The sequence below is a fragment of the Ambystoma mexicanum genome, chromosome 4p, assembly GCF_040938575.1.
Source record: "Ambystoma mexicanum isolate Mex_15411 chromosome 4p, UKY_AmexF1_1, whole genome shotgun sequence".
In the NCBI taxonomy this organism is placed as follows: Eukaryota; Metazoa; Chordata; class Amphibia; order Caudata; family Ambystomatidae; genus Ambystoma; species Ambystoma mexicanum.
Genome location: NC_090927.1, coordinates 1074886853 through 1074902345, shown reverse-complemented (window position 1 = coordinate 1074902345; position 15493 = coordinate 1074886853). Strand labels below are relative to the sequence as shown.

The 15493-nt window shown below is 47.1% G+C and overlaps 1 protein-coding gene across 3 annotated transcripts in view; it reads right to left on the bottom strand.

Annotated features, from left to right (window-relative positions):
- AK9 (adenylate kinase 9) overlaps nucleotides 1-15493 on the bottom strand; it is a 1784103-nt gene that overhangs the window by 172816 nt on the left and 1595794 nt on the right. For all 3 annotated transcript variants that reach the window (XM_069606660.1, XM_069606662.1, XM_069606661.1), the window contains one exon: nucleotides 2773-2942. In XM_069606660.1, the coding sequence (XP_069462761.1) occupies nucleotides 2773-2942 (170 nt within the window). The remainder of the gene's footprint in view (nucleotides 1-2772; nucleotides 2943-15493) is intronic.

The following is a 15493-nucleotide window of genomic DNA, read 5'->3' as shown; positions in this document are numbered from 1 at the left end:
GCTGTCCGATATCAGGTGGACAATTTATGCTTACCTCTTCATACTCGTCATTTAAGAAAAATCAGTTATACAGTGTTTCATTGGTTTCTTAAGCTGTAAGGTCCTTTGTTATATATGGACTAATACAATTGGTTTGGCACGCTTGTGCCATGTCTGGAACATTCGGTTCAACTAGCACCACGTAAGCCAAGACCCAGGTGCAAGTAGATAGGACATGAGTCTGCCCTGCCCTACCACCCAATTAGCCCAGAATCTCTCATCACCCATGCCTTCTGCCACAAAATTCGCTTTGTACTTGGCCTTGCAGAGTATTCTCATTGTGGGAAGGTAACAGGAGTGAGGGCACTCGCTATCGTGTCAGGAACTCCAGTTCAAACCCTATTTCCATCTTTTACTCACTTGACAGGAGACCATGATTCTGTTAATTCTGTAAGCTTTTTAAATGTTTTAAATGAATTAAGACTTGGCATCCTTTGTATTCCTTCTTGCACCTTAACGTGAGAGGATTCATCCTCCACACAAACCTTCTTCAGCGTAGATAGCGGACCTCTACTTCTCAGTTCTTGACTTCAGGTTAGACAGCCTCCCAACGCAGCTCCACTAACCTGCTATTCTACTGCAAAACAGCCTTTCATTCTTTCTTAATGATTCTTTGGCTTATTTCATGATACTAATGTCCAGTTTCTGTACAATGGAGGCTTCACCTTCATTCTATTCACTACTTGTAGCTAGCCTATACGATGACTTGATCTATTCTTGCCTTCCAGCGTATATACATTCTTTATACTTCGGTTTTCTGCAGCACTTTTTACTGTGTAATCTTCTTCTTTTACATTTTAAGGTTCACTTGATTCTTTACTTGGTAAGCTATTTCTTACATTCCTTCAGGGAGTTGCTCCTGCGGGCTGTCATCAACTCGAGGGTACATTCGATATGGTCGTCTTAATGGATACCGTCTTCCATATGCTCGCTGTACTATTGGTACAGTAGCTGAGGTTAGACAGGGCATGGTCTTAAGGCTCCAATACAGGGGACATGGGGGGTAGGATCTCCTGCGGATATGTACATCTGCTCCTCTACATATCGGTTAACTCATAGCCTTGAACTGAAACTGCGGAAACAGTCAGCCCCAGAGTGTCGATCACTCTGTCTACCAGAGACATGAATTTGGCATGGGCATGAGTGTGTGGCCGAGTCTGTTTTAACTCTGTATCCGGGGATGTGTCATGCAGCCCCTGAGCCAATGCCAGGAGGTCTGCCTTGTCAAAAAAATCAGCTCCTGAATATATGGGGTCTATGTTGCGAGGATCATCTCTGCCATCTGCGCCGAAGATCTGCACCATCCGGGAGAGTGGGGCGAAGGTTCGATTGCTGATAGTCGGCTTAGATGGCTTATCCTTCGACGTGGAAGGAGTGGCTGTCGGATGAACTCTGGGCGCTGAGGGTGCGTCGAGAAGGATCTGTGGCTCATGGGAAGGATCTGGTTTCGAAGGCTGAATCACCTTCTTCAGTGCCAAGCCTGATGGCTCTCCTGACACTGACGGTGTCAGTATCAGTGGTTGGCTGGGGTCGGGATCACTGAGCGCTGCTGAAGCCACCGCGGCTTGCTGTTTCGGTGCGCACCTACACCTAAAGCCACTTTCTGAAAACATTGCAAGCTTCTCCGATTTGAATTCCTACCACTCCTGTCGAGTTGTTGCCCCCGCCGATGACTTAACTCGTTCTGACGAGGAGCCAGAGTTGCATCGATGATGGTGACGCCTCATCTTTTTATTAAAGGATGATGAAGAAGAGTGGCCCCGACAGTGAGAGTGCTTCTTCGTCTTGCGCCGATGTCTACTCTCCTTCTCAGGGGTAGGCCCCTCAGTTTCAGCCCAACCCGTCGCCCACGCAGGAGATTTTGACGGCAGTCAGCCCTCTGCGAGCTTGGCTTCCCGCTCCTGAAGTTCATTTTCATACACAACAAGCACCCCTCCATGTCGTGACCCATGCAGAGGCACCACACACAGATGTTGTATGGGTCGGTCACTGACATCTTGGAGTTGCAATCAGTGCAACGCTTGAACCCTGAAATCCGAGATGCAGAAATCTCATGGAAAAGAAAAACACAAGGTTTTGATGAAAAAATCGTCAAATACAGTCGAGGACTCAAGAGTAAATCGCTATGTTCCTCAGGAGCACGGCGTCGAGCTGGCAGAAAAAAGGAACTGAGCTAAGGGGCGTAGTGACACAGTATATATACAACGCCGAATGTCACGTCCAGAGCTGTTGATCGAGCACCGAGCAAGATGGATCGACAGCTGAGTCGAGGACCACTATGCCCCATGTCAAAAATAGTTCCGAGCAGCAGAGCTGGATGAGGATATCTATCTGATGAGGAATCTGTGGGAGAAAGGCAATCCATTGAAAAGGAACTATTCATCTTGGAATGGCAGTGCTTATACCATGGACGCCGTCACTTCCAGTGTAGGCCTGAGGCATACTCTCAGAGCACAGCAGGTATGGGTGGCACCACACGGCGCTGTGAGAGTGCGAGACAAACATTTCTAAGGTCCCAGTCTGCAGGATGAACATTTCGAAGACAAGAAATCTGCAGAGAAGATTATTTGCATTAGAAATACATGTTGTGGAACTCCAGTCTGTGTGAAGACTATTTCTATACAGCCATTTCTGAAAACAAAACACAGTGAAAAACTAACATGCAAAGTTTGAAAATAAGTGCTTTGTAGCGCCTAACACATGCTGAAATAAATAAAATGTCGAAGTGTCTACCTTTGCTTTCCATCAAGGTAAGTGACTGGACAGTACCCTTGCAGCTCAGCAATTTTAGGGAACTGGGCTTTTACTTCGGCCACTGTGAGTTTCTTAGGGAGCATATCTGACGATGGGAATGAATAAGGTGCTAATGGTGGCACAAATAAATGAGGTGTGTCCAAAAATTCCTACGAAAAAAACAAAACAGAACTTGAAGTTACAAAAAAATGGCAATATGGGTTTCAATCAAATGAACAATGATTTAACCATTAATGCAGAGGATGTTATTTTACAGAGATTATGTGGTCACTCTCGCCAAGGAGGTGGCTTACTACCCTCTCCAATATTATTGAAAACAAATTAAATTGCTACATTGAAGCTAGCTGTTCTTCTTCTAAACTTCATTTGTTTCATAAAAAACATGAGATGCAACTTGTGCAATCAACTAACTTTTTGGAGAAGAACTGGTACATAAATGTAAAAAACATTATTTTTTGGCTACCTCCAAAAAATGGCAATCACAGAAACAATAATTGGGTTCTTTATCACAACATGATTGTGGCAAATTACGTAGATAGTCCTCGTAATACAAAACACAAGTTACTCTCTAATTGCTTCTGACACCAATGTATTTGTTGTGTGCTCAGGAGGTCTTCTCTATGTTGGGAAAATTAAAAATCCATATGCATGAACATATAAGGAAAATCAAAACAGAACATGGAAGCTACTGCTCCAATTTAGCTGTGCATTGCACATCAACATACATTTGTTTTCACTATTTTTCAAGCAATTGCCTATGGGTTTAAAGCCCTAGGGGGTGGTCACCTTGAAAGCAGGCCCACTAAGCCTGAGGCATGACAGAAATTAAAATTAGGCTTCCTCACACCATGTGGCATCTATGATGTAAGTAGCATTTGGGCATGTGTGTACAATAGTATGGTTTCAATGGCTCCCACTGCTTCAATGTCCTGCCATTCTGGCTTTCTTTTTCCATCTATCGTATTCTTAAAACAGCTCTTGTCAAGGGCCTGATTACGAATAACCCTTTAAACCAAGATGTAAGCTTCCATTTGTAAAGCTACCACAGATACAGTATGCTCTAGAGTGTTCATTTGAAGCAAGAATTGCTGAAACATTAGCTTGTCTATAATATGGTAGTCGCTGATGTGAAATAACATGGACATTGCATGCAATATGAAGTAAAGAATCAATTTGTCTACAATATGGTCATCTTTTTCTATAAGGTAACATGAAAACTGCAGAACATGGAGTAAAGCCCCTAAGTAAAATGTCCCCAGACCCACAATGCCTTTGTTTACAAGATTCTGAAGTATTGGATCCAGGCTGTAGGATCCCCATTGTAGGGACTGCATCCACCTCACTTCAGAGACTCTTCCGACATGTGCTGATGAGGAATGAGCCATATCTCAGTCCCTCCTTTTTATTTAGGATAATTAGTAGTAGCACATTTTGCCTTTTTGATAGCCAACTACTGCCTGATTTGTTATGGGAAAACAAATGCAATGTAGCTTTGGCACTAGACCACATTTTTTTCTAATTATTCTTCACTTAATTGCACCCGGTTATTCAATATTGATATAAGCAATTTTCATTGGTTGACTTAGGCATTTACCTATTTATTTTATTTACACTGGTGCTAAACTGGATGCCTGCCTGCTGTCCTGACGCTTCCATCCCCAATTTGTGTTGTGGCTGAGGAATATTAGTTAGTGTAAAAAATAATTACAAAGCAAAATTGTGACTATTTCATTGCAATCTGACAAAGAACAAACCACTTAGGTGGTCTCTCAGTAGTACATATATACTATATGCAGGTCGGTATGGGTTTTTGCAAGTCATGCGGCACAAAGCATGCACATGGTCCCCACATGGGGAAAGGCTCCCAGATAACAAGATTTTGCTGAATCATCACACCCAGACTCAAGAACAAGCCCCTTTGAATGGGGACCAGAAGGAGAAATGATTTAATGTAATGTTCATTCTATGGAGTCTGCTACCGCAGATTCCTCATCCGATAGATATCCTCACCCAGCTCTGCTGCTCGAAAAATTCTTCGACGGGGGGGGGCAGTTGACCTCCACTCCGCCATCGACTGTCGATCCGTCTTGCTCAGTACTTGATCATAGGCTCCGGACATGGCGTCGTATATATACCACATCACTACACCCCATACCTCGGTTCTCCCCTTTTTTCCCAAGCTCGACCGCTGCAGAGGCAAAAAAGTGAGAGAAAAGGACTAAACACCCACTAAGAGGTTAACAACAACAACAGACTTTCCCAATGGGAAGTAAATAGCTTGGGGGGATATGTGAGAAACCAGAAGGTGTCTCACCCACTAGTTCCTAGGCATTGGTCATCCAGGTGGCCAGTATAAGGCCATCACTTTTGGATCCAGTTCCTGGGGGTGGACCATTGCGGGAGGATCATATGGGTGAGGGGTCTTCGTGGAGTGGGACACCGGATGTTGAGATGCAGTATCCCCTTCCGTGTAACACCTTTACCCCATCCTACCAGGTAGTATATTTAGGAACTCGACCCCCCGATCCCCTTTAGAACACAAACACTTTCACACGGGCAGCCCGCTATAGGAGAAAACAGATTACCACACGAGCAGTATACCTGATGTGTCCCAATACAATGGTCAGGCGAGGTCAGGCAATTACTGACCATCACACACACCTGACTATCATTAAGCGTCCCCACATGGATAAAAGGCAGAGCACGAGAGCACACTCTGAGCAAGGCAAAGTACACGAGGAAACAGCAGTTTCGAGACGGCAGCTGAATGAGAGACGAAAGACGGCAAAACAAAAGGGATCGCAAGGGGGAAAGTTCCCTTGACCTTTTCAACAAAGAACCATTACTTTCCAGAGTTCTCGCGATTAGAAAGAGTAACACCAGGGAAGCAGGCTGAAGAATCCTGCATTGTGTGTCGGAGAAACCAGGGGCCCGTCCGCGTCAATAATCAAGGTGGGGAGAATCACCAGCCGCTGTGGTACCATCCTTGGCTCCAAGAACAAAGCAGTGTCAGTGAAGTCAACACAGCCGAGGAGTTGGGGAGACCGATACAAGACTGGTCAGTGTTGAAGCCAAGGTTGCAAGCGGCAACAGCACTGGAACAAACATTGGGCCTCATTACGAGGAGGGCGGTAAGGGGTTAACAGCGCTGGTAAAGGTGCCGGAGCCGTTAACCCCTTACTGCCCCATTATGAGGTCGACTCGCAGGACCCGCTAAGGACGCCTGGTTTTACCAGGCTTCCTTAGCGGGTCCCACGAGCAGCCCAGGATGCCAACAACGGGCCCGTTAATGATGTTAGCATCATCCCCATTCCCATTGAGCCCTAAGGGGGCTGAAATGGGAATGGAGATGTATCGGGTCTGGGTTCCCTGAATGGGGAAATACCGGGCCCTCCAAGGTTGGAATGGCCCGGTACTTCCCCATTCAGGGAACCCGGACCCGGTACCCGGAATGGAGGTAGCCATGCCGCAAAAAGCAGCATGGTTACCTCCTTCCTTGTAATGAGGCCCATTGTTAAAACGCGTATGATAAAAGACGCAAGCAGAGTTGAACTGCTGATGAGGGATTGAACTTTGCTACCAAGATACAATACCTTTGACAGAGTGGTCCGGCACCGCGCGGGTGGTCAATCAAGGGTCTCTGTAAGGTATCCAACTGAGAAGTGGCAGAGGTGAAAGTTGAAAGTTATATGTCTGCATAGAATTGTGAATCGAAGTGGTCCTGTCACGGTCGAGCAAAATCCTCGGCACAATCTAAAGACTTCAATTTTGATGAAGTAAAGAAAGTTTGGAAGGTAGATAAATTGGTCTGAGCACAGCAGGCGGAGACTAATTGAAGGTTTTGTGTTACGTTGGGTCTAAGCCCGGCAGAGGGGGACACAGGGTGAACAGTGAACCACCCGAGAAATTGGATACGTGAAATTTCAGAGAACATTGTGTTAAAGTGGGTCTGAGCCCGGCAGAGGGGGACCTTAGGTGAATCGTGAATCACCTGAGAAATTGTGTACATGTGAAATCCTAAGAAGGAAGGAACTTCAATGTTAGTTTGTCACATCAGGCCCTCTGAAATAAGAGACTTTGAATGGCAAAGAGACTTTGGCACAGAAGGCCCTGATGCTGAGGTTTTGAACTGCATTCCTCGTGCTAAAGAAACCAGAGTGTGCTAAGCTCAAGTGTGCAGCCTTGTGTCCTGTTGAAAACGTGGGGAAGGGGAGCTAAACGGCTAAGATATCCTGACATATCATTTCTTTAACACATTTCTTTTGCATAACATTGTTTTCCACCCTATTTGTATTTAGAAGTAAGGATTGGCAATAGGTTTATTAGTATAGGCCCCTTTATTTTGACAAGACTCTATTCGGACTGTGTTATTATTATATGATGGTCGTAGCTTGTTCCCATCTTTAGATTTAGGATTAGATAGGCGTTATTCAAACCCAATTGAGGTTCACTAAACACCCTTGAACTGTGATAGTGTGTGTCTGTCTTACTGTTTGATACCATGCCTTCCTTAGAGACAGGGCACCGCAATATGCAGAATCAGAAAAACCTTTTTTTATTTTTTAGATCGGTTGAGAAAACATGCGGCATGTCAGACAGAAAACGGTCACTCTAGGACCACCAAAATAGGCACGCACCAACTGCCAACACTTTCTGAGCTGGGATGGATGGGAGGGGAGATGAGGAATCTGCCGGAGAAGAATCCATAGAAAGAACATTATTATAAGTAATTTCTCCCTCAATGGATTGCCTTTCTCCAGCAGATTCCTCATCTGATAGACTCCCCAAGCAGTTAAACAAAGGAGTCGGGCAGAAAGTTACAGTAAGAGATTTTGATGCACCACCTTTCCAAAACGTGCATCAACCCCACGGGTGATGTCCGGCTGTAGTGTCTGGTAAATGTATGTAGTAAGGACCATGTTGCTGCACAGCAAATATCCCTAACTGGGACCCGTCTGGATGAGTGCACCCTGATGAAAGAGGCCCCTCCCTGCCTGCAGACTGATAGCACTCCGCAATCCACCAGGTTAGTGTCTGCTTTGTTACCACCAGACCCTTACAGGCTAGAGAGTAGGCCACAAATAGCTGGTCAGATTTACGAAATTCTGACGTACTTGTGACGTAGAAACTCAAGGCCCTTTTGGGATCCAGCCGATGGAAGTGCTCCTCTTCTTTAGAAGGGTGCGTGGTGGGTAAAAGACCAGCAGGGGTATGGCTTGTGATATGTGAAACTCAGAAGCCACCTTTGTCAAAAATCCTGGCCTTACTTTAAGTGAGACCTTTACCCAAAAGAACTGCAAAAAGGGCGGTTTTCAGCAAAGGGCCTGCAATTTTCATCTTCACGAAACCGCTCTTCGACCTCCTTGACACCCTGGGTATCTCCTACACTAACTACGCAGATGATACCCAGATCCTCCTACCCATCTCAGGCACCTATGACAAAGACACACACACGCTGAATTCAACCTACCAAACTATCCATACCTGGATGGCCTTACACTCACTATGTTTCAACAATGTCAAGACAGAGCTGCTCCTGATTGGCTCGCAGCATCTACTAAATAAACTGGACAGAGCATACAAGCGCTTCATCATTGACAGAATAACCATACCAGTTTCCAAAGAAGTGAAAACCCTCAGGGTGTACCTTGACTCCTCTCTCTCGCTAACCAGGCAAGTAAACTCCATCTCCTCCTCTGCAGCAAACACCACAAAACTCATCAATGCCTGCAGACCTTTCCTTTCCGCAGATAGCTGCATCACTATTGCTAGAGCCCTCATAGTCTCCAGATTAGACTATTGTAATGCCTTCTTCACTGGTACTACCTACCGTCACATCAAAAAACTTCAAGTCATAAAGAACAATGCGCTAAGAGCAGCTATACACCTCCCAAAAAAGCACCACATCTCCACAGCCAGGAGAAATGCACACTGGCTGCCTGTTCGAGAACGTATTCTATTCAAAACACTTACCATAACCCACAAATGCCTCTCAAACACTGCACCTAAATATCTGACACGTGAATTCCCCAAACCTCAATCTACCAGACTCACCCGGTCCACCTACTCACACCGACCATCTACATCCAGGTTCAGACTACATAAAGCAGAAGGCCTCAGCTTCCCCACCATGGCTGCCAAACATTGAAATGCACTTCCCCTTCCGATAAGGTCCAAACTCTCTTTCTGGACCTTCCGAAAAAAGTCTAAAAACATGGCTCTTCCCACAAGACTTAACTCTGCTTAAACCTCTTGTGACCTGCATTAGTACGCTGCTTGAACTGTTGACATCTCACTTATACTCACAATGCAACTTATTTGTATCACCAAGCAATGTCTACTGTAACCAGCGCCCAGATGCATCTGGGTTCGACGGCGCTTTACAAATGTCGAAAATAAAAATTTTAAAAAAATGTGCTGACCCACCTAGCAGATGTAATCGCAATCAAGAAGACTGTCGTCAAAGTGAGCAGCCGCAAAGAACAAGTGTGCATGGGCCCGAAAGGAACCGCCATTAAGAAAGTCATAACCAGATTAAAATCCCAATATGGGACAACAAAGGGAGTTGGCGGAAACTTATTCCCAGGGCCCTTTGGGAATTGGGCCATAACCAGCATCGTAAAAAATTAACCTTGATCCAGGGACCTCTTGAACACAGAAAAGGCTGCCAAATATCATTTTACTGTGGTAACTTGAAGGCTTGCCGAGGCCAGTGACAGAAGGAACTCCATCACTGGGCTGGTGGGGCAAGCGATAGGGTCAATCTTGCGTTCCCTGCACCATGCCTCAAATCTTCTGCACTTGCACGCATACAGAGATCTCGTAAAAGGTCTGCGTGCAGACAGCAACACCTCGAGCATCTCCTCAGAGAGGACGCAGTCATCATACCTCATCCTCTCAAGAGCCACGCATGTAGGTTGAGGGATTCCAGGTTTGGGTGCAGCAACAACGAGGCAACCAGAGAGGTGGGCAGGTGGTCAGATCCAGAAGGTGTGAGTACCATGTCCTCATCACCCATTCCGGGGCAATCAAGATCATGGATGCCTGCCTTTCAACCTCCTGAGAACCCAAGGAATTACGGAAATCGGAGGGAAGGCGTTGTGGAGAGGGAAGGTCCAAACCACCGGAAACGCATCCTCGAGCGGCTCGTTCGCTGGGAATCCCCACAAGCAAAACTGTCTCCACTTCCTGTTGGACTCTGTGGCAAACAGGTCCACTGATGGGCAACCCCAACTAGAGAAGACAACCTATAGGATTTCCTGGGACACTTCCTACTCGTGAGACCGTGCTCTGCTTGCTCAGAGCATCCGGCATTCCGTTCTCCGTCCCCACCAGATGAACTGCTGAGACAGAGAGCCATTTTTGCAATATCCAGAACCACAGTTGCATCGCCTCTCTGCAGAGGGGGAGGAAGTGCAGGCTACCTTGCTTGTTCAGGTAGTGCATGACCACAGCATTGTCAGTCAGAATCAGGACATGCTTCCCCTTCAGAGACAGGTTGAAAGGCCTTAGGGCAAACCTGATGGCTCAAGCCTGTTGATGTACCACCTGGCTTCCATTGCTGACCAAAGGCCGTTCACCTGCAAGTCCTCGCAGTGAGCACACCAACCCTTCAGAGATGCAGCCGTGACCACTCGGGCCTGAGGCCACGGAGGCCAGAAGGGTTCCTCCGCCATGAGATTGCTGCTGTCGGGCCACCAACCAAGTTAATCGACCACCGACCTGGACACCTGGAGGGAATCTGTGAGGGTTCTGAGGTACTGGGACCACTGACCCCATAGGAGCCATTGTAGAGATCTTATGCGCAGCCTGGCTTCTGGCACTAGAAAAATACAGGATGCCATGAGGCCTAAGAGGCAGAGGAAGGAAGCTGCTGGTAAGGCGATGTGGTTCCGGAACAGGTTCACCATCTGAACAATGCTGTTGACTCTATCCTCTGGAGCGAAGGCCTTCCCTATCCGGGTGTATAGGGCTGCCCTGATGAACTGGAGCATCTGAACCTGCGTCACATGGCACGTCTTCAAATTCAGGGAGAAGCCCAGCCTGTGAAGTAGCGAGCAGGAGTCCTCCAGGTGGGACAAAACCAGCTCCGCAGACTTCCCCCCCGGATCAGCCAGTCGTCCAGATAGGGGAATACATGGACTCTGGATCGCCCTGAGGTGAGCTGCGACTACTGCCATGAGCTTGATGAAGACCATTGGAGCAGAGGTCAACGCAAAGGGAAGCACCTTGAACTGATAGTGCTTGTCCCCTATGAGGAACCTCAGGAACCTCCAGTGCTTTCGATGTATCAGCAGATGGAAATAAGACACCAGCCAGTGCTGCAATTCGAGATCCTGGAGAATTTCTCTCAACGTCACCATCTCATCTTGAATTTGTCTTTCCTCAGGAACTTGTTCAAGGCCCTGAGGTCCAAAATGGGACGGAGACCTCCTCCCTTCTTGGGCACGTCGAAATACCAGCCCAATCCACTCTGCTCGGGAGGTACCTCTTCCACAGCACTCTTCAACAACAGGGCTTGCAGTTCTTCCTGGAGCTCCTGTCCCGGTTGGCTTGGAGGCGGTGGGGGTCTGTCCAGTGGTCTCCTTAAGAAGGGCAGATAATAGCCACACCACATAAGCTCCAGGGCCCAGGCATCAGACGTAATCTACTGGCATTGGGGCCAGTGCTCTGACAGCCGTCCACCAACCGGTAAGTTGTGGGAGGGGAAAATCAAAGTGGATTAGAGGGCCGAGTCTCGCCCACTGCTGCTGCTGCCTGCTGACCTCTGGAAGCCCCCCTGACCCTTCCGGAGCGAAAGAAACGCTTCCACACATTCACACCAAGTTAACAAAACATGTCAGTGGCCCACCGTAACCCCATGCCAGGCAAAAGTGCATGATTCATACCCACTAGTCCGGCTAATGGGAATAAGCACGATTTGTCACGGCTGAAGGTGATGCGCGAAAGTTTTGCAAAGTTGTCAAAGATCTCAAGTATATACGGTAGGTTTACCTTTGGGGTCTGCACATAAAGCAAAATATCATCAGCGCATTACGAGACAACATGCACCTTCCCGTCCACAGTTATACCTGCATCAGCGTATTCTGTTCTCAGGAAAGCAGCTAGGGGCTCTAGGGACAATATAAACAGCATGGGAGAGACTGGGCATGCTTAGTCCCCGTCTTCAATTTCCATCTGTCCGATACCGGTTTGCCAGTCTTCACTCTTGCTGTCGTTTTTGTGTATATTAGCCTAACACACCTCAGAAACCCATCCCCAATACCGAAGTGCCACAGCGAGGCATATAGCCAGTCCCATTGGAGCAAGTCGAAGGCCTTCATGGCATCCAGGGAGGCCACTACATAGTGTTCTTTGTTTGCTCTGGTCCTATCTATGGTATGATGCAGCCTCTGCAGATTCCATGATGCAGTTCTACCTGTGACATAGCTTGTTTGATCCGTGTGGACCAGGGTACCGATCACGTTTCTTATTCTATTCGCAAGTAGCGCTTTCAAGATCTTGCAGTCCTGATTCACCATAGAGAGCGGCTTATATATGAGCCGCACTCCAATGGGGGTCTGTTTGCCTTTATAAATGGCACAATAAGGGATTCTCTCATGCTGTTGGGCAACACTTCCAACTCATACGCCTCTGTCAGCATCTCCAATAGTCTAGGTGTCAGTTCTGTGATGTATTCTTTGTAGAAATCTGCTAGGAAACCATCCGTCACTGGCGTTTTACCTGATGTTAGTGACATTATAATTGCCTTAAACTTGTCCTCCGTCAAGGGGTCGTTCAGCTGTTCCACTTGCTCCCTCTCTAATCAGGGCAATGCAATCTGGGACAGGACCTCCTTTATATCCTGTGTGTTTCCCACTGGTGTAATTCCATATAGCAGTTCATAATACCTGCTGAATACGCCATTCATCACACTCTGGGCCCCTTACGGTTTCACTGCATTCATCCTTAATGGCCATAATCATCACCCCTCTGCACAACCATGCTAGCATTCTACCAGGCCTAACCCCACAGTCATGTAATTTATCTGCGTACTTGGTGTAGTCGTACTTGCCCAACCTGTCCCAGTCCGCAATACATTCTTGCCTCAATGCCTTGAGCCCCTTGTGCTCCCTCCCCTTCTGTGCCTGTGATCTCTTTACCAGTCGTATCTTCAGTTCTGCTGATCCTATCCATCAAATCCTTCCTGATACCACACATCTTGCCAATTTCCTCCCCCCATATGACCACTTTGAAAGCCTCCCATGTGTTTCCAATGCTGTTGACACTACCAGTATTGAACTCAAAGAATTCTTCTATCTTGTCCCCTATGTGGTCCCTAAATGATCCATCCAAGAGTGCTTACGTTCGCAACCTTCAGGTCGGAATCGGCTGCCTACGCATCTTCCTGTGCCACGTCACCCTCAACGGGGCATGTTCCGAAAGGACTCTCACGCCATAGTCTGCCACAGTGAATTCTCCTATGCACGCTTCCCCTGTGAATATTTAATCTATGCATGTGTACACGCCATGGAGGTGCAAGTAGCCCCTGTATTTCGTGTGTAGCGTTCTCCAGGCATCTCTGAGTCAGAGGTTCAAAAGTAAGGATCCCAGCCTCCTGGCCGGTGTGGCTGGCTTCTTATGCTTGGTTTCTATTTTTGGCTAAATCGTACAGTTGAAATCCCCACCCTACAGCCATTTGGCACACCTGTATGGCGCCAGTCTAGGTTATAGTGATTTAAAGAAGACAGTGTCATCATGATTCTGCACATAAGCATTAATGATGCATATCTCCTTGCTTTCCAGAAAGCCATGAACTATAACCATCCATCCGTCTTCACCTTGTTTTGATCAATTGGAAAGGTACAGACGGAGCAATCCATGTGAAAACCCCTCTGGCGTACTGTGAGTAGGTGGAGCCATAACCTGTTCTGCCCCATTTCTTAGCTTGGGCTGTTTGCTGCGAGATGCGTTTCCTGCAGCATAGCTACCCCAACCCCCTTCCTGCGCAGGTAAGTGTGTACTCTGTTGCGTTTAATAAAGCTGTTAAGCCCCCTTATTTATTTATTTATTTGCATTTTTAAAGCGCAGCAGCTGCCCTGGGGCATCGTGGCGCTGTTACAAGAAGGTTTACTTGGCATGTTGAATCAGTTACAGGAATGGCTGTGGTTCCAGGGTTACATAGGAACCATAGCCATGATACAGTAGTAATTTACAGACAATATTGCATGCGATACAATTGGAAACTGGGTTTCACTTAAATAGAGTGGTTTTCAAGGCTTTTCTGAAGGCTGTGTGGGATGTTTCCGCTCTTAGCTTGGGCGGAAGGGAGTTCCAAGCTTTTGGCGCTACGACTTCAAAGCTTGAGCCGCCAGCTTTGACTCTGGTGAAGTTAGGGATTGTAAGTTGGTTGGCATATAGGTCCCTTTTGGGTCTGAGTGATTGGACTGATTGTATCCGTTCATTGAGGTAGCGAGGGGCGGTTTGGGCTATGCATCTATGTGTGATTGTGAGAGTCTTGAATTGAATGCGCTCTTTAACTGGGAGCCAATGGGCATTTTGTCTTGCTAGGGAGATTTGTTCTCTCTTTGGTATATTGAGGGCTGCTCTCAGGGCATTGTTTTGTGCAATCTGAAGTCTGTTAATGTTTTTGGCCGAGGTACCTAGCAGGAGGACGTTGCAGTAGTCTAGTTTCACGCCTATAGTCGCTCTGGCGATGTTGAGGCGGTTTGTGGTGGACAGGTGGGGCTTTACTGCATTGATTATCTTGGTTGTAAGGGCTGCTGAGGAGGAGATGTAGCTGACATGTCTGTCCATGGACAAGGTGGAGTCTAGGTATACCCCCAGAGTTTTTACAGCTGGGGATACGGAGATTACTGAGTTCTCGATGAGGAAAGTACTGTATTTCTTGTCTAGCTTGTTGGGGGTTTCTTTAGGGCCTACTAGTAGGATCTCTGTCTTGTCTCCGTTAAGACAGAGGCCATTGGCTGCTATCCAGGCCTGGATAATGGCATAAGTATTTTGTAGGGTTCTCAGGTCTTGCTCATAGTCACCAGTTAGTGGGAGAAGGATTTGAGTGTCGTCGGCATAGTTGGTGAACGTTATGCCGAATTCTTCTAAGTCGTTGAATAGTGGGAGTGTGAATAGGTTGTAGAGAGTCGGGGAGGTGCAAGACCCTTGTGGAACTCCACAGTTGATTGGCGAGGGGGTGGCTGACGCTTGGTCTGAGTAAACTCTCATAGCTCTACCTTCCAGGAAGGATGAGATCCAAGCTGTGGCATTGGATGAGAAGTGGGCCGTGTTGGTGAGATGTGTACGTAGTGTTTTGTGGTCGACTAAGTCGAACGCGGCTGACAGGTCAAGGAGTAGGAGGATGGCGCATTTGCCTTTATCCATGTTTTTTAGGAGTTGGTTCTTAAAGTCGAGTAGTGCTGACTCTGTGCCATGGCGTGGGCGGAAACCAGACTGTCTCTTACCTAGGATGTTGTGAGATTCAAGGTAAACTTGTATCTGTAGGTATGCAGCCTTATCGAGGATTTTCAGCAGGAATGGCACTGTTGTGATGGGTCTGTAGTTGTTGGGCGAGTCCGGGTCTAGCGTAGGTTTTTTTAGTAGTGGGCGAACCCAAGCTTCTTTGAGGGAAGAGGGTACTGTGCAGGTGGCGAAAGAGGCATTAATGAAGGTAGCAATTAAGTGGGCTAGGGGTTCAGAGCAGTCTTTG